Raw genomic sequence first — 26371 nt, forward strand, 5'->3', positions numbered from 1 at the left:
CCGCCCTCCATGGGAGCTGGCCCAGGTCCTGCCATCTCCCCCTCCGCTGAAGATTCCTCCGCACCCCCCTAGGAGGGAACACCCCACAATTTGGGAACCTCTGACCTAGGTAGAGAGAAAGGATTGTCCAAGGTTAGGGCGTAACATGGGAGCCTGGGTACAATTCCCTGCTCACAGACTTCCTAGGTGACCTCAGGATTATCACTTATCCCCAGGTGCTCAAAGGTCATTAGATGCCTAAACTCCTTTAAGGATCTGGAACTTTTTCTCTGTGGGCCTCCCCTCCCATCTGTAAAATGGGATGACAGCCCTTCCTCGCTGCCCAGGGGTGCACAGCGCATTAAAGACCGTGAGGTGCTCCAGCGATTGGGGGCCATGTTCTGTAGGGAGAGCACTGAGCTTTTCCCAGGGCTCTGAAAAGGAAACACTTGGAAGTCATTTAGGAAAATGAAACCCCTGCATGGTATTCAAGGCCAGTATCTTACTTTATACATCTTCTATATGCAGACCCACAGCTAGTCCTTCATGCTGCCCACACACAGGAATAAAAAAAATTAACAAATTCTGATCATTTGGAGTAAATCATTATATGATCCTTCTTCTCCCTTCTAACATACTTTAATGAGCAGTGAAATAGTTAAAAATTGTCATTAAAGGGATCATCTTCAGCCCACACTGATATTCACAGGGTTGCCTCTTGTTTCAGGCTCTCTGCAAACTCAGGCAGACACTACTGCAGGAGTCAGACTTGCTTCACATTTTCTTTGCAACAGTCGGAGATTCACTAGGCAAAGCCTGTCGAAAAGGCTAAGTTTTCCCTCTCAGGGAGTCAACAGGCTACTGAAACAAAGCAATAAAAACATCCACAGACTGGGGAGAAAAACTCAGCTTCTGGTTTTAGTTCAGGCATGGTTTTCATTTACAATTACACATACATTTCAATATCCCTATCCATTACACAGACATGCGGGTGGGTTTTTATAGTACTCTCTTCCTGTTCTTTCAACTCAAATCCGATTTATTTTCTATTTTTGTATCTAGTCTGTTATACTGGTACACAACCCTAAACATGTGGGGTCCTTTTATCTGGTTCCCTCTCCATGGTGAATGCTGCACTATTTAAAGTGCCATTTAAAAAAATAAAGAAGGTAAAAAGGTCAACTGGGCAACTCACTTCCCCCCTCTGTGCCTGTTTCTCCTCCCACCCCTCTTTGTCTCCTCTGTTTAGATTTCAGTAGCTCAGGGTAGGAAGTCACTTCCCCTGTATGTACAGTGCCTGGCCCAATGGGATCCTGATCTTTGCTGGTGGTCCTGCCCCATATTATAGCGAGAACCCAGGAAGGCAGCCCTCAACACTCAAAGAAGGGTAGTGTCATGGCAGCAAAATCTAATGGTTTACCCTCCCTTGGACCAGTCCCCAGCCCACATTGTGTTGAGCAGCCAGCCAGCTGATCAGATAGAGAGGAGACCTGTCTGGAGACTGAACACTCACACCCACAGCAGGACACACACACACCCACCCACAAGCCCCATGCCACGCTGCCCTCAACACAGAGCATCGCGGCAGATTACCCATGTGGCCGGTACCTTGCCGCTCATGCGGAAAAGGAAGCATTGCAGGGGCAGGGGGAATCACAGCAAGGAGACCAGGACAGCAAGTTATCCTGTCACTTTGAACGAGGCTCATCAGACGTTTAGGCTCCCTGCCCAAACACAAGGACACTCCAAAGGGGAGCTCTGCTCGAGAGCACGGCTGTAAATCACTCAGAGCCACTGGGGCCCAGAACTAGCAGCTCCTCAATCCAGCACCACCAAGGCTTTCAATTAACGCAGGACCCAGGCCTGAGGCATGCTGAGCTTACCCAGTTCTCATGGAAGGCAGCAGAAGTCAAAGGTGCTCAGCATCCTCCTATCTCCAAACTATTATCCCAGAACCCCCGGGTAACTGCTAACACGGGCCTCCTGCTTTTCGATCCAGATTCAAGCCCCAGGCAGACGGCCCTTGCCAGGGTGTTGGAACAAGGCCATATGCAGCAGCTTTAAAATCCAATGGGAAAAAATTAGGGATTGGGAACTGGGCAGCCTTCAAGCTTCCAGGTGTTCTGGGTATTCTATGGAACTCCATCCCCTACCAAATCAGCAAGGGAGGGAACTCTCAGCTGCAGTGCCCGTTGAAGATGGTGCCCGATGCCACCAGCTAAGAGTGCCCATGATGCATGGGTGCCCAAACTTTGGCCATACAGGGGGGACACAGGTAACTTGCCAGGGTCCCAAGAACTGCACCTAGTTTGCACGTGTATTTACATAATATTAAAACAAACGAGCCCAGCCCCAACATTCGTTGTAACTCCCTTAATAGCAGAGCCCCACCTGTTGCTGCAAGGCAAAGGGGTGACCATGAGCTGTGTTTTAATCCTGTGAGGCCTCATGTAGATTGCACACCAGGCTTTGAGGAGTCCTGTCCCACAGTCATCTCTGTCTAGCTGCAGGTTTATGGCCTGCTTCCTTGCTATAGCTAATAAGTTGCATCTCAGAGGATCTCCGATTGCTTTACAAACTTCAGTGTAGGTTCACATCATCCCTGGTAGGAAGGAAAGGGCTGTGCAAGTGTAGAGATTACTGAAATGCAGCCATGTCTGGGGTGGATCCCAGCAGCAGTTTAACAGAGCACAGGAATGCCCCCGGCAGTTGAGGATAGGAAGTGAAGAATATAATATCCCGTAGAAACCACAGGAAAAATGGGGTAGGCAGAATAACTACCAGAGAGGAACGTCAGGTCACTGGGGTTAACTCAAACTCTTCCACCAAGTACCATGAGATCTTTACGTGACAAATGGCCAGGACCTGAAGTGTAAGTCTTGTCCAACAGATACAGTCTTTGTCAAGCTGTATTTTTATACAGCATCTCGAGGCGACTCCCACAGTACCCAGTGCTGTGTTTTTGGGATATACTGGAGATTGTAGATACAGCATGTTCTAGGACATTTTAAATTCTGACCAGGAGACTGAGACTGGAAACTGGCTCCCAGGAAAGTTTCTGCATCCCAACCCAGACTCTCCCAAGTGGCTCAGAAGATCTGCACCTGGGCTGATTAACATCCAGACTGCACTGGAAAACTGGCAGGAATATAAATACTGAGAATTTATCCGCAGCCAGTCACCTGCACCCCCAACCATTTCCATTTCTCTTTACTACTAAGACACAAATGGCTGCAAGTAAATTCAGTCCCCAGTGGCAGGCTTGAATAGGGGAGTGGAGACAGCTGGGACCACACAGCTTGCGTTCCCTACAACCCACCTTCAATCAGAAAAATGATCACACCATATGTAAGGAGGCGGCCCTCGGACCACAAAGCAAATCTCTGCCATGTCTCTTATAAGCCAGTTGCAATTACCATCTGTTTACCTTAGCAGAGGCAAGGCTGCATTCAAAGGGCAATCGCTGCATCTCATTATGTCAACAAAGGCGTCTGCCCCTCTTGCGCTCTGGTGACAGCATCCCGCTACCAGGCCATACTCAAAGAAGAGACATCCTTGCTTGTAGCGCACATTAACAATCACACAGAGCCATGCCAAATGGAGTCTGGCTGAATCCCTCTTGCTGCTGGACAGCAGCTGCCCTTTCGCTGCTAGGAACCTCAGCTAGTAAGTCTGCAAGGCAAGAAGAGTAACAGGCAGCTAGACTGCAAGTGTTCCCAGGGGCCCACAGAGCAGACCTGTGAGGGCACTCAGCCAGCTAGAACGCAGACTTAGCCAAAGAAACGGATGCAAGTCAGGCTCTTCCGCTGACCTGATCTGATCTGACCGACTGACGTCAATGATTGGATTTAATGCCACGCAGCAGGGAGGGAGGGTTAGTAGGGAAAGGACAATGAGGGAGACAAGCCAGGCTTTGCCACTGGCATGGAGGAGCCCTGGGCAAGTCTCACAGGGTAACATTTTCAAAAAGTGCCTATTGACTTAAAAGCCTGTGTCCCATTTTCTAAAGCGGCACCTGACTCTCACCGACTTTCCATGGGACTTCTTCAAAATTTTACCCTCACTTCTCTGCATCTCCGTTTGCCCACCTGTCAAATGGGAAACGAGCGTCACCCCTCCTGCAAGAAGCGTGCACGCGTCAATGTGAGATCTTCGGGCGAACGGCTCACGAGACGTGCAACCGACGTACCCACGCTTCCCGATTATGGCAAGGCTGCAGTTCTCATGCCATGGGCAGCGCAGGATTTGGGGGTCGTGAACCCATCCAGACTTCAGCTCATCGGTGCTGTTGCCTGGCTAAGCGCTGCTCTCCTTACTCAAGGACGAGTCCTTTAGCTCCTGCTCCGCCTCCCACAACGACGAGCCAGACCTTGTAGCCCTTAGGCCAGATCTGCCAGAGAGGTCGAGGGAATTCTGCAGTCCTTCCCCAAGCAAGGCAGACGGCAGCGTGTGGGTCAGCAGCCAGCCCCCCTCACAATGGACGGAGCAGCAGCGACTGACCCCTACACCATAAGCGCCGCTGGGTAGCTGGAAACCAGCCCGCCCACGACTGGCGATGCAGCTGAACAGACACACACCATTGAAGTACATTTAATACTTACAAAAAGGGAGGTGATATTTCAAGGTATAAAAAGGACGGTAGGAAAAGCGGCCCAGGCTAGCTGCTAAGACCAACGACCAACTGCCAAGACGTTGGTAAGTCAGGTGAGCAGTGACTCCACTCTCACTCTCTTGGCTGCTACGGGGCTGCGGCCTGAGCCAGGACTTTCCTGTTTCAGACGGTCACCGTGCTCCTTGCGTGCCGTGCCGAGCCCCGGGCATGTCCCATCAGCCTCCTCTGCCGTGCCATTGTGGTGGGAGCAGGGCTCTTCCTTGGCTGGGCGCTGAGCATCCGGGTCGAGTTTTAGGGCTGGTTCGGGCTTCACAAGCTCAGAACTCTCCACCACCACCGGCCCCGTCCACTCGGGGATCTCCAGACCAAGCTGCTTCATCAGCCTTGTCATGACTTCATCCACGTAGCCATGGATGCGCAGGTCGGCTTGCCGGTCCTAGGGCCAAGAGACAGGAAACCGGCTCAGGAAGCTGATGTCACTCCAGCCCTACTACTTACACGTGCATCCAGAGGGCAGGTGCCTTTCAGCTCTACAACAGGCCACAATCCAGCCCAGCTCTGGATCCACCAGCTCTGGATCACCATCCAACAGCTCTCGGCTCGCCCAGATGACAGGAGCTGGTGACCTCCTTTTACTAGAGAAGCCCCAAATTCAGCCACAGACCCCTAGTGTGCAGCTGCTCTCTCCCCGTTAGGACACGCGGAGGACAAAGCTGACTCGCCTCAGGGGAATTCCAAACACCAAGCAATTTGAGGACTCTCTCAAGGGAGACCTGACCTCAACGATTTGGCTCTTGTTTTCAAGGGCTCTGCGTGCGCGTGTGAATTGGGCGAGGCCTAGCAACTTGCATCACACCGTGGATTAACTCTCAGCTCCGCACTGACCAGGCAACATTTGGGACAGATTTCAAAACTGGCCCTACAATTATCTCGATGCAGAACTAAGGGGTGAGTTGGCGGTGTAAGGAGGCAGGATTATTCCTCCTGGAGTTTAAGAGACAGGGATCTGTGCGGATTTCAGGAACACCACCCCCGTGAAGTGCTCAGTGAGTATCACCCTCAAAACAGCTAGAAATGTAGAGCCTTTCAGCCAAGCTGTGAAATAGACCGGTTCAGTCACTACAGAAAAAGTTCTGTAGGGAAGACTCCTGCACTGCCTGGGTCAGGGACTAGATGACCCGAGTGGTTTTTTCCACCTCTAACCTTGATACACTTTGCAGGTCTTGGAAACAAACTGCCTTGGTTATGTAACAGGATCCTAATGATTCGGGTATTCGAGGGAGGTAGGAACATAAATAAAACTGGTCAAATTCTATAGTCTCGCAGCAAGGACTTAACTCAGGGGCTTAATTAACACTCAGGATTCCAATTCACCTGGGGATACATGAGGGGTTTTGATCCCACCGGAAGGTTTATTTTTAATCACAGATCTAAGGTCTTTGGTAATGGGGACCCAGCATGTTTACTTACTAAACTAGGTTGATTTCTTCTAGCTGGCATTGTAAGCGGGCCGCCTGGCTCCTGGACTGACCCACTTTTGCAGGATTCAATCAAGCACCCACGAGTGCTGGGTGCTACGGCTGGAATAAAACCAAGGCCTGTCAGACTGTAGCTGGGCAGCTCTGAGCTCAAGGCGCCAGTCAAAGCATTTTAACTCACATGCTTCGTTGCTTGCAGATTTACTATGACCAGCTTCCCTCCTTTCCTTTTCGTGAGCAGGGGGAGATTGCCACTGGGTTTGATCTGAAGAGAGGTCCCCAGAGTGACTGACAGGTCAGCTTTCCTGCAGGTGGATAATAAAAAAGTGAACCCGTGAAAGGGAACGGAGCCAGTCTCAATGACTAAAGTCCCCTTCTCTAAGAAGACAAAAGGCCAGACTCCCGCCAGAATGCTACACACTGGTCTTACTGCCCCTCTGACGAGCCATACATTACAAGTGTTATAATAAACTGCATCTCAACTTAGGTTCAGAATTGGAACCTGTGAAACCAGGGAACAAAACCCCATTTCAAATGATGTGCAACAGACTTGGGGGCAGGGACTCTCTCTCTTCTGTGTTTGTACAGCATCTAGCACAATGTGGTCACTACATCAGTAGAAATAATAATGAACCAGGCCTTGGAAAGTCTTGTAAATATCCACCCAGCCCCAGCAGCAACGATTATCCTTTCATTTCCTCCTGTCCCTTTATACTGCAAGATCTGAGAGGCAGGGACTTATTTACTTGGCACTAGTCACTTAATATACATTGCTACGTCCTCTTAAGATGCTTGATCAATAATAAGAAACGAGACCCACGAAATATCCTTCCCTCTTGGGGAATACCACAAGCACCTGGGATCATCCAACCACCACCTCCCTGGCAAAAGCTGTTGGTTTCTGAATGTTTCATTTACCCCACTATCTGCAAAGCCTTTTGGTGATAGGCCAGGTACAATCTCTGTCTCAAGAGGAAAAGGGGATCTGCTTAGGGGATGCACTCAATACACTTTATTCACCTTTGACTCCTGGAATCCAATAGTAACACGCTTCCTTTGAGATTTATAATTCTGGCCAGCTACAGTCACTCTTAAGGATTAGCCAGGGTCAAAAGCCTGGAACAAAAGGTCATTGAACTGGGAATGGCAGGTCAGATTCCAAGTATCTGAACAGCCTAATTCATCCCAGCAGATGGCAAGAAGCTTGGAGAGATCTCATAGCAACAAGTTTCATGCTGAACGAGTTATCAGGTGGTTTTATTGAAGTACCAGGTTTTAAACAAAAGGGTGTCAAAACACAGTGCTGCGGAAAGCAATACCTGCAGGCGTCGTCTGCTAGACTCAGGTCCCGATCAGGCAGAGAATCTTCCCAGTCTAAAACAGTGTCTATTAACTTTCCTCTGGGGAAAAAAAAAATCCAACAGGAAACAGGGTTAGCTTTGCTCTCAGACAAGGGAAAGAACAGGGACAGGGACCCAACCGCAGAGCTGCTGAGGAGAGGCTCTTGATGTCCATGTCCAATTAGCTCCATTTGTAAGATGGATGTTCTAACTCCTGCCTGCACAAGTTCAGCAGGGGATCTGAGAGTCAAGCTGGGTTCAGCAAACAAGATTCTGTGGGGCAGATTCTGCTGTCAGTTACACCTGTGAAGCCCCCAGCACTGAGGTCAGAATGTGGCTCTGCAACTGGAACTTTGTTAACAATTCTGTGATGATGGGTGAGCGGGAATGGAGTCCATGAGATTGACTTTCTGTTGCTCTGGACAACGTGCAGTCACTGAAACCAGTCCATACTGGGTGTGAAGAGCTACTAAGTCAGAACGGTGGTATCCTACACACAATTTGCACTGGTGTAAAAGACCCTAGCAGGTGCAGAGGCGTGGAGAATCAGGCCCATTCGCTCTTGCCCAGACCTACATTCCGTTAATAGAAATGAGGAACAGTAAGAAGTGTGTCACTGAAGATGGCAAGTGCATTTGAAATACACACAGAGCAGATCTGCGGATGCCATTTTCACAGAGCCACTTTTCCAGCCCTAAGCCCAGGTTACGATGAAAATCACATTGCAAAGAATCTCCACCTTAAAGCTAAACAATTAAAAACAAAGCTAACATACGTAATGCAAGCAGCAGCAGGACAGAGTGGAATCAAACATACTGCTACAGGGGAGAGAATGCGCCTTTCAACACAGCAATCACACAATGCAGCGCACTTCAGCCGCAACGGACCCACATGTAGCCAGGATTCAGGGAGCAACAGAAAGGGGAGTTTTTCAAAGGGCACCTAGGTACCCAATTCCCATTGACAGACGATGTGAATTGGGTGCCAAGCTCCCATTTGTACCTCTGAAGATCTCCTGCACAGTCTCTGCTTTTCATAGGAGAGAGTTTAACAGACTGAATCTGACCTGAGGGGGTTTGAGTGTAGGAACTCACCCACTCCTAACACAGACGCAAATGTGAGTCGTTGGCCCTTCCTTGAGTATCTAGAGAAGCCCTCCAGGTACGCTCGGACTGCGCCATGTGGTAAAAACCAAAGACACACACATCCAGGAAATGGTGGAGTCCAGGAGTTTCATAATTGGTACGTTTCTGCAGGATGCAATTCTGCCTTTCCCTTCCCCCAAGGCTGTCATTCCAGGATACATACCGGCAGGCACGAAGCCCTCTTGCTTTGGAGACGTCGCACAGCCTGCCGGTCGGCTTGAGGCCCATGGTGCCCACGACAGCGTCCCGCACGTACTGCCTTCACATGCAATGAGAAAGGATGCAATTCAGGGTGTGAGACAAAACAAGAGTCTGTTCACAACCATTAACATGCAAGTGCATTGATAAGAAAGATGCTAGAACGCACCCGCCAGGAATGGGGAACCGCGGCCAATGGGAGCTTTGGGGGAGGTACCCGCAGGTAAGGGTAGTGCATGGAGCCCTCTGCCCCGCTCCACCCCCGGGGTCGCAGGGACGTGGTGCTGGCCGCTTCTGGGAACAGCACGGGGCCAGGACAGGCAGGGAGCCTGCCTTAGCCTCGGTGCGTGCTGCTGCCACGCTGGAGCAGCTAAAGGTAAACGGTGCCGGGCCGGAGCCCGCACCCAGAACCCCTCCTGCACCCTGCACCCTGAGCCCCTTCCTGCACTCCGCACCCGTCCCTGCACCCCAACCCCCTGCCCTGAGCCCCCTCCCGTACTCCACATCCCCTCCTGCACCCTGCACTCCCTCCCGCACCCCAACCCCCTGCCCCAGCGCTACATTCGTGGCCTTGCATGCAATTTCCCCATCCACATCTGGCCCTCGGGCCAAAAAGTTTGCCCACCCCTGTTCTAGACCATGCGACTGAGTAATGAGAAGGAAGATATAAAGGCAGAAAAACACTGAGAATCATGCCCCTTTGGTGCTAAGAGAAGCTGGAGATGAACATTATTGGCCAAATCCATCCCCAGTGTAACTAGTGAAGTGAACAGTTACACCAGGGATCAATTAGTCCCTACACCATAGTTCTACCCATGGCACTCTCCCGCTCAAGGAGTTTAGAGCAATAATTTCAGAATTCAGGATTTGTATTTCCTAGAATCAAAAGGCAAAATTCAGACTGCTGTGACCTCTTATTCATATTTGGCAAACATATATAAACAAGACCTGGCTACAATGGAGAGACCATTGATATTTAAACTGGGCATGACCAATATGACGAACAGATTACAGGAGCTGTGAAGATCTTCTATGGGGGCAGGAGTTAGTGTTCTCCCACTAAGTGGCAAGATTTAGGTGTTTATTCAGGATTTACTCATAGCGCACGCCCTGTGCTCTCTGCATCATGGGCTTATCTGCCAGAAGCTCACGTAGTGATCGAACTTGACTCATGCTAGAACTAACAGTTATATAAGGGAATCCAGAACTGCAGCGACCATCTGTACCCCAGAGACACGCCCAAGGGCTACAGTGCTTCTCAGCACCATGGCAGTGGAGAGACTCACTCACGCTGCCTTTTTACAAACGAGTGTGTCTTGACCGGCAGGGATGACATACTTGCTGCATTTCACACATTCCTCCACAAACATGTTCCCGTGCAGCTCGGCCAGCTTGTCCCTGCAGAAGAAACAGCAAAGGTTAGCGGAAACCCGGAGGCAACACTTGGTGACTCAGGTTGCTCAAGAGACTCTTATTTACAGCCATCGTGGATACATCAGGCCCACCCGGTCTCTAGTTAAGGTTCTGACAATGTCTAGCTCTGGTGAAAGGGGTTGTTCTGGATGAAACACTCCTGTGCTGGAAGGGATCAGGCCATGTGGCCCAAAGGTTTCTGTGATGGCAACGCCATAGGTTGAGTGACCCTAAAGGTGACCCATGTTATTTCCTTGTGCACCATTTCCTGCTGGCGCCCTCAGCCTTGCTGCCAGTTTCCCACAGCTCCCCAAAACCAAATAAACCCACAAGCCTAATCTAGTGCAGCTGATGGGATTCCCTTTGTTAGCATATTGACTCCTAATAAAGAATAATGGCTCTTTTTCTGTATGTTTTTTGTATTGTGGTAGCATGTAGGAGTCCAAGTCCTAGATCAGGGCCCCACTGTGCGAGGTGGTGCACAAACGGAACAGAGAGAGACTGTCCTTGCCCTAAGGAGCTCACAATCTAAGTAGGTTCAAATGAAAAGCCAGCAGCTCTGTAAGTTAAACACCACAACAGCGTTCCCACTCTAGCTGCTACCGGAATACAACTAATAGTAGCCCGTGCACTGTGTATGCATGCAGTGAGGGGCCCTGCCCCAAGCATTTACCATCCAAACAGACAAGACAAAGGACGAGAGGGGGAAACAGGCATTGAGAGGGGAAGTGACTTCCCCAATGTCACAGCAGGCAACTAGCAGAGTCAGGAATACAATCCTGGTTTCCTGCCTGCCAGTCCAGTGCCCTATTCACTAGACAGGGGCTCCCAAGCGGTGACTCCTGTCCCCCTGATGCTCCCTGAGCTTGACATTCCAGCCATTCACTTCACCGTTCTTCGAGAAGGTGGCACATGAGCCACTGAAGTCAGGGAGCCACTGCACTAGACGATCCTGCATCTAACTAGTTAGGCCTCCGGCCCTTTGCTACATGGCCTCCGATGTAGATGATGCACGTTTACCAACCTGCTTGCTCTTTCAGCACCTAGTCCACTCTGAAGTTTCACCCAAACCAACCCAAATGCACCGAGACATGCTCGACTAATGCTAAAAGCAGGCGTTTAAAAAAAAAAAAAAAGTTTGGAATTGAACGGGACTGTTCTCCCGTGATTATACTGCCACCACGTAGATGGAACACCCTGTGGCATAGCATCACACCCCACACTAGAGGTACAATTTTCACTGTGAAATGCTAGAGGAGAAGGAAGGAGGAGTTTCAGATTGCATACACCAACCACATTTCCGATTTCTTCCCCCTGTTCTGGACCTGACCTGAGATTTTTATTTGAGATCAGTAATGAAATGGGTCCGGAGCTTCTCTGATTTTTTTAAAATTATGATTATTTTGCCTTTGCGCCGTTCCACGTCTTCGCTGTCAATTACATCAAGAGATTTGCACCGAGACTCACAGTAGCGCAACCCGATCTGTCAAGTACCTCGGAAACCGCCTTCCACTGCTTCTGTAAGATCAGTGCCTCTTTGTAAAGTCCTTTGTTGTGGAAAGTGCATGATTTGTTTTGATCAAAGTTCCCCTTGTGCTCAGTACAACTTTCAACATCTGCTCGCCGGATGCAGATGCAAAGACACAGCCTCCCTGAGTTCGGCAGTCAGCAGCTGGAAGCTGGGCCAGCAGCCACGAGGCTGACTGTAGACTTTCAATAATTCTTCGACAAGCACGACGTACACCCTTAGGCTCCGGTTCAACAAAGCACTTAAGTGTATGCTTAAGTCACATTGACGTCAACGGGCTTAAGTGCTTTGGTGAATCAGGGCCTTAGTGAGGTTTACATGAGCTTATAACAGGGGGACAGTCCCCTTAACAGTAGTAGGGACAAAGAGATTAGTCAACATCTGTTTTGTGATGTGTCCCTTTAAGGTTCCTGGGATTTTGAGAGCGGACACAGTGCAGATGGGAGAGGTGATGACAGACCCAGGGGAATAGTTAATACTTGGGAAAAACCTTGACTACTGTTTCTTTAAGGGCCTTCTCCTCTTCCACTCTTGGAGTCCCAGACAACAGGTATTGACTCGCTCCTTTCCTATGGTTATGGTGGATCATATTAAAGAAGTTCTGTATTAAAATCACAAATGAGTTTGATTCCCCCTCGTTTAAATTCCGGGTTATTACTAATTAAGAGGTCTCTTGGTTTTTGGTCTCTTGTTTTTACTGTTTCTCTCCCTCTGTGTGAAACTTGCAAGCTGCCAGTTGCGTTAGTACATCCTAAGACAGAGTCTGTTCTCAAAGCAATGCTTTGTAACAACAACTACTCACACCGAGAGAGACTCAAAGCGATACTCTGTAACAAAAGAAACAGCATCCAGAGACTCCCCGACCTTTTGTTGTCTTCAACTCGCTTTGTTAACAATTGTGATTAAAACAGAGATAGAGGATGTATGTGGATGGATGCTTGGTGTGGATAATAAAAGAACGATCAGGGAGATGCCAGCCTAAGAATCCAGTGTCAATCGGCCGAAGAAGGTGTCAAGTGGAAACAACCAGAGGACCCCCGGAGGGCAGACTGGAATCCACCCAACAGCCTCAAGGATGGGAGAACCAAAGAACAAGGTAACATCTGGCAGCACGGAGCCGTCAGGAATGTGCCATCTGCTGATTGATTCAGCAACAGCATGATGAAGCACTTCCCATAGACTGGCAAAGGAATAAATTACTATAAAAATGGACTCTAGAAACGGAGAACTTTGGGGTCTGATTCTGCAAACCAACTTCCAGGAGCATCAGATGAGCCTCTAACAAGGCCCTGCTCCCTCCTTGTTTCCAGGCCACCTGGCCAGTGGCTTGGCATGACCAACTCTAAGGCTGGTAACTATGATAACAACCTTGCAGAACCTGTGTGTGTGTATGAATGAATGTGTGAATAAATATGAAATTGAATGGAATGTTATAGCTATAACTAACTGCTTACTACGATTCTTTCTGTATTCACAATAAATGTGGCATTCTGCCTTATTCCCTTTAATAAGATCCTGCTGGTTTTTATTTTATTGGTATAACACTATTACCCTGAGGGGGTATAGTCAAGCTGTTACAATGCTCAACCCCCATATAGTAGTAGTTTAGGATGACTGCTCCAGAGAGCTCACCTTTTCCCCACTTAATCATCATTGTCCAGATAAATGGCAAAGGCATCTGTCATACTTTTCTCTGTACTCTTAGATAGTATCTTCAGCAACTTGGAAACAATATTCTCTTGAGGAGGAGGAGTGGTTCCCATATGAAAGGCAGTACTATTAAGTAGAACATATGGATGCCTCTGGCTATGTTCAGGTCATTTCTCATGTTAAATCAAACACCTTGCATTAATGGCAAGGTAAATTCTTTTGGTTCTTCCTGTCGTTTTTCTTGTTTCTTCCCTTACAATTTTAACTGTGGGCCTTGGCATTTAAGTCTGTCTGGAAAAGAATATCCAGGGCAAACTGCTTCAATATTTTCTTCAAATTGCTCAGTTTTTGCTACATGGTGAAATTAGAGTAAGAGACGGCTGCAACTCTTTTCAAGTCAAGTCTTTGCCTTTCAGTTGTTTTAATGGCATAACCACTGTTTGATCTTTGCCATTTTTTGGTGTTAATGATGAACAGAGATTGTTCCTGAATGAAACTCATGTACAGCTGCTGGAAAGCCCAGCCCTGGGACAAGAAAAGCATCTCACGTGCAGGCTCAAACTCAACGTTTTGCTTTTCCGCTTCAATGAGCAAAATTTCATTCAATAACCTTTGATCTTGAAGAAAAAAAATGGATTTCCTGCACTCCAAGATGAGTGCGGATGCTTTCTACTTATCAACGCTTGGCAGTGTGAATACTGTCAGTTAGACAGAATTGTATATTTTCACTACTCCAGACACTTGTTTTCTACCACTTCCTTCAATCTACCCATTTTTTGTCAGAAATTCACACATTGATATTTGGCAATTAGTGAGCATTTGCCATATTGGTCAGTAGCTTTGACATTTACTTTAGCTATGAGGAGAAACTGCCACCTTCCAAATTCAATACTGAAGCCTAAAAATACGTTGAGCCATCCTGCTTTGGACAGGACCCGATCATCAGTTGTGTCCATGTAATCTAGATTCTAGCAAACCAAGCCCTAACAGGTTTCAGAGTAGCAGCCATGTTAGTCTGAATTTGCAAAAAGAAAAGGAGTACTTGTGGCACCTTAGAGACTAACAATAAGCCCTAACAGTTCACAGGTTCACACATTTCCCTAATACGCAAAGACAGTTACCACCACCCACTAGCCACACACCCCTCAATAACCAACAGTTTAATGTATTCCCCTTCTGTTCTGGGCTTTTTTAGGCAGTTCGGTTGCTTTCCTATTGTTTCAATCACTTCCTTTTTACCATTTTAGAACTGTTGAAATTTTCATTCATAGATGGAAATAAGAGTCTAGTATTTCTCTCATAAAAAAACTTCTTTCAAACATGTGTTCATATCAGTACTTGAGAGTGACACACAGGCCTTCCCAACACAGAAACTGCACCAGTTAAACTAAACCAGCTAAAAAAAACCCTCACCCCTTCAATTTAACTACTGCAAGTGTGTGTATGCACTAGGCCACAGAAATAAAAATAAAAAACAAAAAAAGAGAGAGACCAGAGGGACCAAATGGGACAGCCCAGTAGTTCTCCAACTGTGGGTCACGACCCCATTTTAATGGGGTCACCAGAGCTGGTGTTAGACTTGCTGAAGCCCGAGTCCCACTGCCTGGGGCCGAAATTGAAGCCCGAGGGCTTCAGACCTGGGTGGTGGGGCTCAGGTTACAGGCCACCTGCCTGGGGCTGAAGTCCTTGGACTTTGGCCCCCCTTGCCTAGGGCAGTGGGGATTGGGCTTTGGCTTTGTCCCCCTCCCTCCTGCCCACCCGCCCAGGGCGGCGGGCCTCAAATGGGCTCAGGTTTCGGTCCCCCCTCCTGAGGTCGTGTAGTAATTTTTGTTGTCAGAAGGGGGTCGTGGTGCAATGAAGTTTGAGAACCTGTAGGATAGCCCATAGTCACAGCTCTCATTAGAACTTTCTTGAGGTGTGAAGTTGGCTCTGCCACATTCAAAAGAAAATTAATCAGATTTGTAGAGAACATTGTTTTTTCTAATCACTCCGGTCTGACTTTGTCAAAGGGCCGTTTGTATTGCTAAGAAGAAGAATTAAGCTCTGAGCTTCCTCATGGGACAAGAGCACAAGCAAATATCTTCTCAAGCCAGACAGCTGCTAGATTTGCTCTTTAGCTAACACCATGTCATGCTATTTGTAAGCTGCACCTTCTCTAAGGAAGCAAGTTCCCATTCACACACCTGCCTCACCACCGCCTTCCTTTATATTTTCTTTCTTGAATTAAAATTGCATTCTCGTCTACCAGCCGTGTCTGATTCAGGCACTCCAGCACACAAGGCAAATAACCCATTTGTCTGAAGTGCTAGAAATGTTCTGTCTGGGGTATTTTTATTGTAGATTAAAGTTTCTGTCCAAGGAAGAAGCTGCCTTTTCCAGACTGAGCTAATGGAAAGGCAGGTTCCTTTGAGGACGTCTTTGAAGCGGGCTTTACTTGACTAAGTGCAGCTCGGTCTCTACCACCATACATGGGGGGATTGGAGAGACTGCATCCACCCATCAATCAAGTGCACAGCTAGCAGCTGGGGGCACACAGCCGTGCGGTTTTGGACTTTATTATAACGAGAATGCAGGAAGAGAAGCCAACAAATCAAGTAAACCACAGTGCTGCTAAAACGAAGATGAACCTGAAACCCAGGACTATCTCCCCCTTGTGCCCCTTCTGAAGTGTTACAGATCTACGCGGGAAAGCATAGTTGCAAGGCGCTCCAGACCCAGTCAGGCGCCAGTAAAGGTTTTCTCACTGAAGAGAGGGGGTAGGGATGGAGTTTATTAACCTTACCTAATGAAACCCAGTTCACCCAAAACAAAAACTACTGCAAAATGTACTACTTGGAGGTGAATCACATGGGAAGCCGTACTTGCACAGAGCAGCGAAAGGGGTAAGACAGCCAAGTTAGCCTTTCTGAAATGAGTTTGACGTTCTTAGTCCAGTTCCAAGGGACAGGTGTCCACAACAGGCCACAAACCACACCCATGTTGGCGGTTTTCATAAAGAAGCCAAGGTCTGACTAGGTTACAGAGACCAAATTCCCCTTTCTCCAATGGGTCCCTCTCGATTAGCACTGAGGCGCATGGACAGGCTGGCCTGGGGAAAGGTTGCTGGATCTGATCTGCAAGAAGGGACTTCAATCTCCAAGACGAATAATCCAGCACTTGTCACAAGCATTACATTATCTGTGTCAGCATCATACTAGTAAAGGGAAGCTGACCTTGCTCTAAGCAGAAGCGCAGACATGCCAACTTAAGAGGTGTGGTAGCCAATATGTGGTCTAAGGAATTTTACGATGCAGCCCTCAGTTATCCTCCTTTTGAACAGAGATGCAGCCCACAGGGACTACAAATCCCAGCATGCAGTGTTCCATCCTGAACACCACATGCTGGGATCTGTAGACTTGGCAGGCCACACCTGCCTCTAATGGGTGGTTGCACTTTGTTCCTATGTGCACGCAAATTCGGCTCTTGTAAGGCAGGCTATGCAGCCATCAGCTGAACTTTCATTCCCACTCTATCCCAAGACACCTCCCTACAGACACAATGTAATTCTGTACATTCTTTCTGTACAGCTCCTTGCACGCTAACAGTGCTCTGTAAATATTAGTACAATTTAGATCAGCTTGTGACCAAATGGAAGTTTTCCCATTTTCGCTTGAACGGGTCCTACAGACACACACAGAGTAGAACTAGCAGGCTAAGATGACAGCTCCCCATAAGCCCACAAGGGGAAGGTGATGGCAGAGCGCATTGATGTAACCTGCCCACAAATTCAGTCCTTACAGACACAGCCAATCATGATGCTTCCCATGGCCAACAATACCGGCTGCTTTACATGAGCCAATGTCTGCCCTCTAACACAGCGAGTGGGTGCTAGATCTTGTAGGGTAGGTCAAATCCATTTGTAGCAAGACCCAGCACAGCTTTGGGAAGGAGTCCTGGAACTATATGGGTCATTGCCCTTAAACAAAATAAGGCCCCGCCTTTAGAAATAGCAACACAGGAAGAATTGGGTTTAAGGTGGTCCATGGAACTACCACAAGAGCATTCGATAGTGCTGATGCTGTTAGATCTGCCTCTGTCCTAGTCCCACAGCCTCTCCCTCTCTTTAGATCCAATGCAGCTTATTTTCCCCAAAGGCATCTGGCAGGCCCCCCCCAACCACACACTCACTATAGCAGTGGGACTAACAGCTGTTTTAGTACAAACATGATTAAGAAGCCATGTTGCTTCTAAAGCTGAAGGGGTTCGGGCCCCAGGCATTGCTTTCATCTCTGGAGAGCACTGAAGCATTAATACCTCTGTTGTTACAAGCATTAGCCGAGATTTGTGTAGCGTCCATACACACACTCCTGCAAAGTTGCACTTGATAAAAAGCAACAACGCGGCAAGCTTTGATGCCTGTTACAGGCATCTGGGCCCTGCCGGGTCGAGAGATGGATAAGGGGAGGTGCAGTACCGTGGGAATCCAGAACGCACATGCAGGCCATCCACGTTTTGGCTGACCAGGAACTTCAAGATGCCGACTCTCTGCAGCTCCAGCAGCGCCATGTGGGTCTTGGAAGGCCTTGCATTCTCAAAGGTAGTGTCAAACTTGGGGGACAATCCCCTCTCCTCCATAGTCCATACGCCATTGGGCCCCCTGTTTGGGGGGGGTGAGGAAGGGAAAGAAATCAAGTTATAACTGGAAGTAGCAGGCATTAAGCAGCAGTCATGAGACACCATGTGAGCTCTAATTAAGGGGGAGAAAGCAAAGTGAGTTGCTAAATGAAGGTGACCTGCTACCATGGCATTTCTGTCCTTGATGTGACAAGAACATGGCTGGGCCCTATAGCTGTAAACTTGGTGCTTAATTCAATGCTACTGCGGGCAACGTTTTAACATTAAAAAGTAACTAGCAAGATGGAAATGAGAATGATAACTTCTGCACTGACCCAAATCAAATTCAATACTGAAAGTACAGGCATGAAGAGCGGGCAGTACTGGAAGAAGAGCATGCAACATAGGGCAAGGCCCAAAGGGCCTAAAACCGACAGGGGAGCGCTCAAAGCTGCCTGGGGACCACGGGGCATGATAGAGGTGCAATGACATGAGGCTTAATTTAGGAGCAGCTGGGGGAGGAACCACTGCCTGGCATATCAGTAAGAGCATGATCTCTGCAAATGAGGAAGGAGAGATGCCTACATGGGAAGGGAAGCCAATGGCATAGTCCACAGCAGTCTCATTTTGGCCAAATCCAGAGGCTTGCTCAGTGGTGACATGAGGCACACCACATGGAGTTAACATATAACTTGAATGCTGAGGAGACTGTCGATTGTAGCCGGAGGTTCAGCCAACAAGAGGCTGTAAGAAAGATAGATGCACTTCATCTTCCCTCCACTTGCTCATTTTCCTGCTAGGACTCTGCCCGTGCAGGAATTGCCCCTCATTTACCGCCATGTAACATACACTTATCCTTTAAGTGGCCTCTAGATTCAACCTCAAGAGTACTCAGAGTCACTGAATGGAGAACGTGTGTGTGTTGGGGGCTGGGAGCACCATGTGGTTAGCTGGACACAAATCAGAAATCAAGAAACTGAAGAGACCTATTAGGTCAGGTCCGGGGCAGGATTATACTGTAGGGAATATTCTCCAGTGCTCTGTCCAATCTTAAATGAATTGAGCAATGCCACTTCCATTACTTCCCCTGAGAGAAGTCCACAGTCTGAGATCTTTCCATGATCAAATGCTGAGCCTGCTTGTGTCCTATTACTCCTGGCTACATCCCCTTAAAACATTCTTCCCCGCCACAACCTTTACACCCTTCAGAAGGAACACAGGCCAATGTGTGTTCTAGACTGTGCTACCTACCATGGGACCTTGGGCAGGTCAATTCACTTCCGTGCCTCAGTTTCCCCATATTTGAACATGGATAGTAATACTCTCCTACCTCCTAGTAGGAGCACAAGTCTGCAGTCCAGAGGAGCCACCAAGGAGATTCTGGGCACCATTACATTACCACTCAGTAGGATGTTCCAGAGGAACCCCATTCAGTTTAGACTCAGAATCCCCTCACTAACAAGACAGGCTGACAGAAGCCACAACTACTGAAAGTGAAAGTTACCAGCCAGGAACAAGCATGATGGGACATTTTACTGTGCCAAAAAACAAAGTTTGCAGCCAAAAGCATACCAGGAATTGCACTGCCCAGACAGCGAATGTGCATACCCTACTTCTGGGGCAGCTCAGACAGGTCTGCAGAGAAACAGAACCACCTGCTCTTTCAGAGGAACAGATGGGCCTAGAAAACAGAAGGAATCAACAGACAGAACGAGGAGGACTTGTGGCACCTCAGAGACTAACCAATTTATTTGAGCATGAGCTTTCGTGGGCTAAAGCCCACTTCATCAGTTGCATGCACTGGAAAATACAGTAGGAATATATATATATATATACACACACACACACACAAACACACACAGAACATGAAAAATGGGGGTTGCCATACCAACTCTTAACAAGACCAATTGATTAAGATAGGCTATTATCAGCAGGAGAAAAAAAACTTTTATAGTGATAATCAGGATGGCCCATTTCCAACAGTTGACAGGAAGGTGTGAGTAGCAGTAGGGGAAAAATTAGCATGGGGAAATAGTTTTTAGTTAGGGTAATGACTCATCCACTCCCAGTCTTTATTCAAGCCTAATTTAATGGGTGTCTAGTTTGCAGATTAATTCCAGTTCCGCTGTTTCTCGTTGGAGTCTGTTTTTGAAGGTTTTTGTTGAATAATTGCGACTTTTAGGTCTGTAAGTGAGTGACCAGGGAGGCTGAAGTGTTCTCCGACTGGTTTTTGAATGTTATAATTCTCGATGTCTCATTTGTGTCCATTTATTCTTTTGCATAGAGACTGTCCGGTTTGGCCAATGTACATGGCAGAGGGGCATTGCTGGCACACGATGGCATATATATCACATTGGTAGATGTGCAGGTGAATGAGCCTCTGATAGTGTCGCTGATGTGATTAGGTCCTATGATGGTGTCCCTTGAATAGATATGTGGACAAAGTTGGCAACAGGCTTTGTTGCAAGGATAGGTTCCTGGGTTAGTGTTTTTGTTGTGTGGTTGCTGGTATTTGTTTCAGGTTGGGGGGCTGTCTGTAAGCAAGGACAGGCCTGTCTCCCAAAATCTGTGAGAGTGAGGCATTGTCCTTCAGGACACGTTATAGATCTCTGATGATGCACTGGAGAGGTTTTATTTGGGGGCTGAAGGTGACGGTTAGTGGCATTCTGTTGCTTTCTCTGTTGTGTCTGTCCTGTAGTAGGTGACTTCTGGGTACTCTTCTGGCTCTGTCAATCTGTTTCTTTACATCAGCAGGTGGGTACTGTAGTTGTAAGAACGCTTGATAGAGATCTTGTAGGTGTTTGTCTCTGTCTGAGGGGTTGGAGCAAATGCGGTTGTATCTTAGAGCTTGGCTGTAGACAATGGATCGTGTGGTGTGGTCTGGATGAAAGCTGGAGGCATGTAGGTCATTATAGCAGTCAGTAGGTTTCCGGTATTGGGTGGTGTTTATGTGACCATCGCTTATTAGGACTGTACTGTCCAGGAAGTGGATCTCTTGTGTGGACTGGTCCAGGCTGAGGTTGATGGTGGGATGGAAATTGTTGAAATCATGGTGGAATTCCTCAAGGGCTTCTTTTCCATGGGTCCAGATGATGAAGATGTTGTCAGTGTAGCACAAGTAGAGTAGGGGCATTAGGGCATGAGAGCTGAGGAAGTGTTGTTCTAAGTGAGCCATAAAAATGTTGGCATACTGTGGGGCCTTGCGGGTACCTACAGCAGTGCCGCTGACCTGAAGGTATACATTGTCCCCAAATGTGAAATAGTTCTGGGTGAGGACAAAGTCACGAAGTTCAGCCACCAGGTTTGCCGTGACATTATGGGGGATACTGTTCCTGACGGCTTGTAGTCCATCTTTGTGTGGAATGTTGGTGTAGAGGGCTTCTACATCCATAGTGGCCAGGATGGTGTTTTCTGGAAGATCACTGATGGATTGTAGTTTCCTCAGAAAGTCAGTGGTGTCTCGAAGATAGCTAGGAGTGCTGGTAGCGTAGGGCCTGAGGAGGGAGTCTACATAGCCAGACAATCCTGCTGTCAGCGTACCAATGCCTGAGATGATGGGGCATCCAGGATTTCCAGGTTTATGGATCTTGGGTAGAAGATAGAATACCCCTGGTCAGGTTTCTCGGGGTGTGTCTGTGCAGATTTGTTCTTGTGCTTTTTCAGGGAGTTTCTTGAGCAGATGGTGTAGTTTCTTTCGGTAACCCTCAGTGGGATCAGAGGGTAATGGCTCGTAGAAAGTGGTGTTAGAGAGCTGCCTAGCAGCCTCTTGTTCCTATTCTGACCTATTCATATCGACAACAGCACCTCCTTTGTCAGCCCTTTTGATTATGATGTCAGAGCTGTTTCTTGAGGCTGTGGATGGCATTGTGTTCTGCACGGCTGAGTTTATGGGGCAAGTGATGCTGCTTTTCCACAATTTCAGCCCGTGCATGTTGGCGGAAGCACTCTATGTAGAAGTCCAGTCTGTTGTTTCGACCTTCAGGAGGAGTCCATGCAGAATCCTTCTTTTTGCAGTGTTGGTAGGAAGGTCTCTGTGGGTTAGTATGCTGTTCAGAGGTGTGTTGGAAATATTCCTTGAGTTGGAGACGTTGAAAGTAGGATTCTAGGTCACCACAGAACTGTATCATGTTCGTGGAGGTGGAAATGTACCTGACGCAAAGCCCTGATTTATAGATGGCCCGTCTAGTCCAGTATACGGTCTCTGACAGGGATCAGTGTTAGGTATGTCAGAGGGAAGACGCACAACAGGGCAATTTCGAGTGATCCATCCCATGTCGTCCACTCCCAGCTTCTGGCAGTTGGACGTTTAGGAACTCCTGGAGTATGGGGTTGCGTCTCTGACCACCTTTGGCTAATAGCTATTGACTGACCTACCCTCTATGAATTTATCTAGCTCTTTTTTTGAACCCAGATATACTTGTGGCCTTCACAACAACCCCAGCAACAAGTTCCACAGGTTGACCGAGTGTGATTTAAAGAAGTACTTCCTTTTGTTTGTTTTAAACCTGTTGTCTATTAATTTCATTGAATTTATATAGTGGCATTGTGATATTTTCTGTCTTATTATCTATCCCTTTCCTAATGGTTCCTAACATTCTATTACCTTTTTGTCTGCCACGGTACACTGAGCAGATGTTTTGAGGAAACTATCCACGATGATGCTAAGATCTCATTTTTGAGCGGTAACCGTTAATTTAGACCCCATCATTATGTATGTATACTTGGTATTATGTTTTCCAATGTGCATTACTTTGCATTTATCACCACTGAATTTCACTGGCCATTTGGTCACCCAGACAGCCAGTTTTGTGAGATCCCTTTTTTAACTCTCTGCAGTCAGCTTTGGACTTAACTATCTTAAGAAATTTTGTATCAACTGCAAATTTTGCCACCTTGCTGTTTACTCTTTTTTCTAGATCATTTATGAATATGTTGAACAGCACAGGTCCCAATGCAGATCCCTGGGGGGCACCACTATCTAGCTCTCTCCACTGTGAAAACAGACAATTTATTCCTTTTGTATCCTATCTTTTAATCAGTTACTGATCCAAGAGAGGACCTTCCCTTTTATCTCATGAATGCCTATGTTGCTTAAGAGCCTTTGGTGAGGGACCATGTCAAAGGTTTTCTGAAAGTCCTAGGACACTATATCGACTGGATCGCCCTTGTCCACATGGTTGACACCCACAAAGAATTCTAAAAACCTTGTGAGGCATGATTTCCCTTTTCAAAAGCAACGTTGATTCTTCCCCACCATATTGTGTTCATCTATGTGTCCGATAATTCTGCTCTTTATAATAGTTTCAACCAATTTGGCGGGTACTGAAGTTAGGCTTACCAGCCTGAAATTGCGAAGATCACTTTTGGAGCCTGTTTTAAAAATTAGCATTACATTAAGTACCCTCCAGCCATGTCACACAGAGGCTGATTTAAGTGATAGGTTACGTACCATAGTTAGTAGTTCTGCAATTTTATACTTGAGTTCTTTCAGAACTCTTGGGTGAATCTCATCTGGTCCTAGTGACTTATTACTGTTTAATTTATCAATTTGCTCCAAAACCTCCTCTACTGACAACTCAATCTGGGACAGTTCCTCAGATATGTTGCCAAAAAAGAATAGTTTGGATGTGGGGATCTCCCGCTCATCCTCTGCAATGAAAACCAATGCAAAAACTTCATTTAGCTTCTACGCAGCAACCTTGTCTTCCTTGAGTGCGCCTTTAGCACCTCCATAATGCTTGTTTCACAGTCTTCCTGCTTCTGATGTACTTAAAAAAAAATCGCTGTTCGTTTTTGTGTCTTTTGCTAGTTGCTCTTCAACTTCTTTCTTGGCCTGACTAATTATACATTTACACTTGATTTGCCAGAGTTTATGCTCTTTTCTGTTCTCCTCAGCAGGATCTGACTTCCAGTTTTTAAAGGCTGCCTGTTTGCATTCTGCCTCTTTTACTCTGCTGTTTAGCCACAGTGGCATTTTTTTAGTCCTCTTACTGTTTCGTTTTCATTTAGATTATACATTTAGTTTGAGCCTCTATTATGCCGTTTTTAAATAGTCTCCATGCAGTTTGAAGGCGTTTCACCTTTTAATTTCCATTCACCTAGCGTCCTCATTCCCCCCCCCCCTTCTGAAGTTCAGTATTACTGGGGTTATTCTATATTGTTGTTATGCTATTAACCAGCATGCACAAATAAGCTATAAAAAGGGGACACCAGATATCAAGTACTTTCACTGCGTGGGTTGATGAAAGTTAGGTGTGGGTACTAGCTTTGGAGAATCATCTCACTGACTTCAGTGTCTCATCACAGCCCACTTTGGCCACTAAATAGCAAGCTTTTGACTTTGGGAGCGAACTAGAGCAGAGACTGTAGACAGACAGGAGAGGAAACCTCTCACCTCCATTTATCAGAGCGTTAGAAAAAAGGGAGTTTTCCAAAGGTAACAGTTATAAGGCACTAAAGAAATGGACTATTTTCCCTACAGCACTTAACACACAGGCTAACTGGCCAAGTATCAGGGATGGAGCCATAAGACAACTACTCGTTTCTCATTAATGAAATATTTTCACTATAAATACCACAAATATGATCACTAACCCAGCAAAATAACACTTGCACTCCTACAGCATCTGTCCTCCAAGGATCTCCAAGCACTTTATAAACATTAACCTTTTGCCAAACTCAGACACGTTTTCACAGGTGGGGAAACTGAGGCACTGAAAGGCAAAGTGACTTGCCTATGGTGAGTCAGTGGCAAAGCCAGGAATAGAGCCCCCAAGTTCTAACTCAGCACGTCACTCTGACCACTAGCCCACACTGCTTCAGTGATTACTGATATTTCTTCAGTCAGTGCCTTTACCTGAAGTCAGGGATCCCGGAAGCCGTACTGATCCCGGCTCCTGTGTGAAACACTACATTGGAAGAACCCCTTATCAGGTCTGCTAACGCACGCACTTTCCTCTCCAGCTCCTCTGGCGGGTCAAAAATCTGAGGGGAAAGGAAAATGGAAATGGAGAGCCAGAGAGACGCGTCCCCGCCAGCACACCAAAAGGCGGATAAGCCATTGCACCGAAGCCACCACGCTGAACTGCACGGCACGTCGAGTACAAGATCACAAGTTGACTGAAGGGAAAAAAAAGTGTATTAGCACGGCATGAGGATAAACCAGTGCTGGCTGCCAAACCCCATGGCCTGGTACTGGGAGCCGGCAGGTACGTGGCCTCAGGATGTTCAGATTTAAACCTCAAATCTGCTTCAGTGAGGTGAGGAGTCAGCGAGGGGAGGGAAAGCACCCCCATGGGGGGGGGGGAAGTGAGGGGAAGCATCCACAGGGGGGGCGGGAGCCCAACAGGGCCCCATTGGGGGCCGGGGAGGGGAAGTGCCCCCAGGGGCAGGAGGCGAGCCCAGCAGGGCCCCGTGGGGGGGGGTGGAGGGGAGTCCAGCAGGGCCCGTTGGGGGGCGGTGGGGGGAGGGGAGCGCAGGGCCCCGTTGGGGGGCGGTGGGGGGAGGGGCTCCTTTGGGGGGGAGACGAAGAGCCCCCGGGGGAGGGGGGAGGGGAGCGCAGGAGTTGGGGGGCGGTGGGGGGGAAGGGCTCTGTTGGGGGGGGAGGAACCGCCCCGGGGGGGAGGGGAGCGCAGGGCCCGTTGGCGGCGGAGGGGACCCCGGGGGGCAGTGGGAGGCCCGGGGGGGGCGCTGCTCCTTCGCTCGCACCTCGGGGAGGCCGCACTTGCCCTTGTCCGAGTACGGGGAGAGCCCGGCCGCGTAGTTCACCGCCATCGTCCCGCCGGCCGCGGCCCAGCGACCAATAAAGTTTTCCTTGTTGTCAATTCCTCTCGGGCAGGGCGAGGGCGGAAGCGGCCGGGCCGGGCGGACTGAAGCCGCCGCCTCTCAAGCCGCCTGCGCAGAGCTGCCAGGACCGCGCCGCCCGGCGCCATGTTCGCTCCGGGCAGCGGCGGCCCGCCCCGGGCGCGGGGCCGAGCTCAGGCGGGGAGCCCCAGGCGGGGGCCGCCCCTGGCCAGGCCGCGCGGAGGCTGAGACTGGCGGGGACCGGGTGCTCTCGAGGGTTTTGAACAGTAGATTTTGGATGATGTTGCTTTGCACTCTGTGTTTTGAACCGGGCGGGGGGGTGGACACGTCGGAGGGTTGCCAGGCGTCCGGGTTTCCACGGGAACGCCCGGTCGAAAAGGGACCCTGGCAGCTCCGGTCAGTGCTGCTGGCCCGGCCGGCTAACGCAGGCTCCCGGCCTGCCCTGGCTCTGCGCGCCTCCCGGCAGCAGCAGCACGTCCCCCCTCTCTCCGGCTCCTACGCGTAAGGGCAGCCAGGGGGCTCCGCACGCTGCCCCCGCCCCAAGCACTGGCTCCGCAGCTCCCATTGGCCGGGAACCACAGCCAACGGGAGCTGCAGGGCAGGACCCGCGGACAGGGCAGCGCGCAGAGCTG

General features: G+C 48.6%; 1 protein-coding gene across 5 annotated transcripts; it reads right to left on the reverse strand.

Moving 5' to 3' along the window:
- Window positions 1-871: 871 nt before the first annotated feature.
- SIRT6 (sirtuin 6) lies at window positions 872-25762 on the reverse strand. 5 transcript variants are annotated; one of them, XM_084614366.1, is made up of 8 exons: window positions 25644-25762; window positions 24793-24920; window positions 17797-17979; window positions 10091-10150; window positions 8718-8813; window positions 7389-7469; window positions 6251-6374; window positions 872-5027 (listed from the first exon to the last, which is right to left on the reverse strand). In XM_084614366.1, exons 1-8 carry the CDS (start codon window positions 25707-25709, stop codon window positions 4680-4682), a joined length of 1086 nt encoding a protein of 361 aa, XP_084470492.1. In that variant the 5' UTR covers window positions 25710-25762; the 3' UTR covers window positions 872-4679. The 5 variants fall into 5 exon arrangements, with proteins under 5 accessions (XP_084470492.1, XP_084470491.1, XP_084470494.1 ...); XM_084614365.1 differs by having other exon boundaries at window positions 10043-10150; XM_084614368.1 differs by having other exon boundaries at window positions 10043-10150; window positions 25664-25752.
- Between the last annotated feature and the right edge of the window lie 609 nt (window positions 25763-26371).

The sequence above is a fragment of the Lepidochelys olivacea genome, assembly GCF_965140295.1.
Source record: "Lepidochelys olivacea isolate rLepOli2 genome assembly, chromosome: 25".
Classification (NCBI taxonomy): Eukaryota; Metazoa; Chordata; order Testudines; family Cheloniidae; genus Lepidochelys; species Lepidochelys olivacea.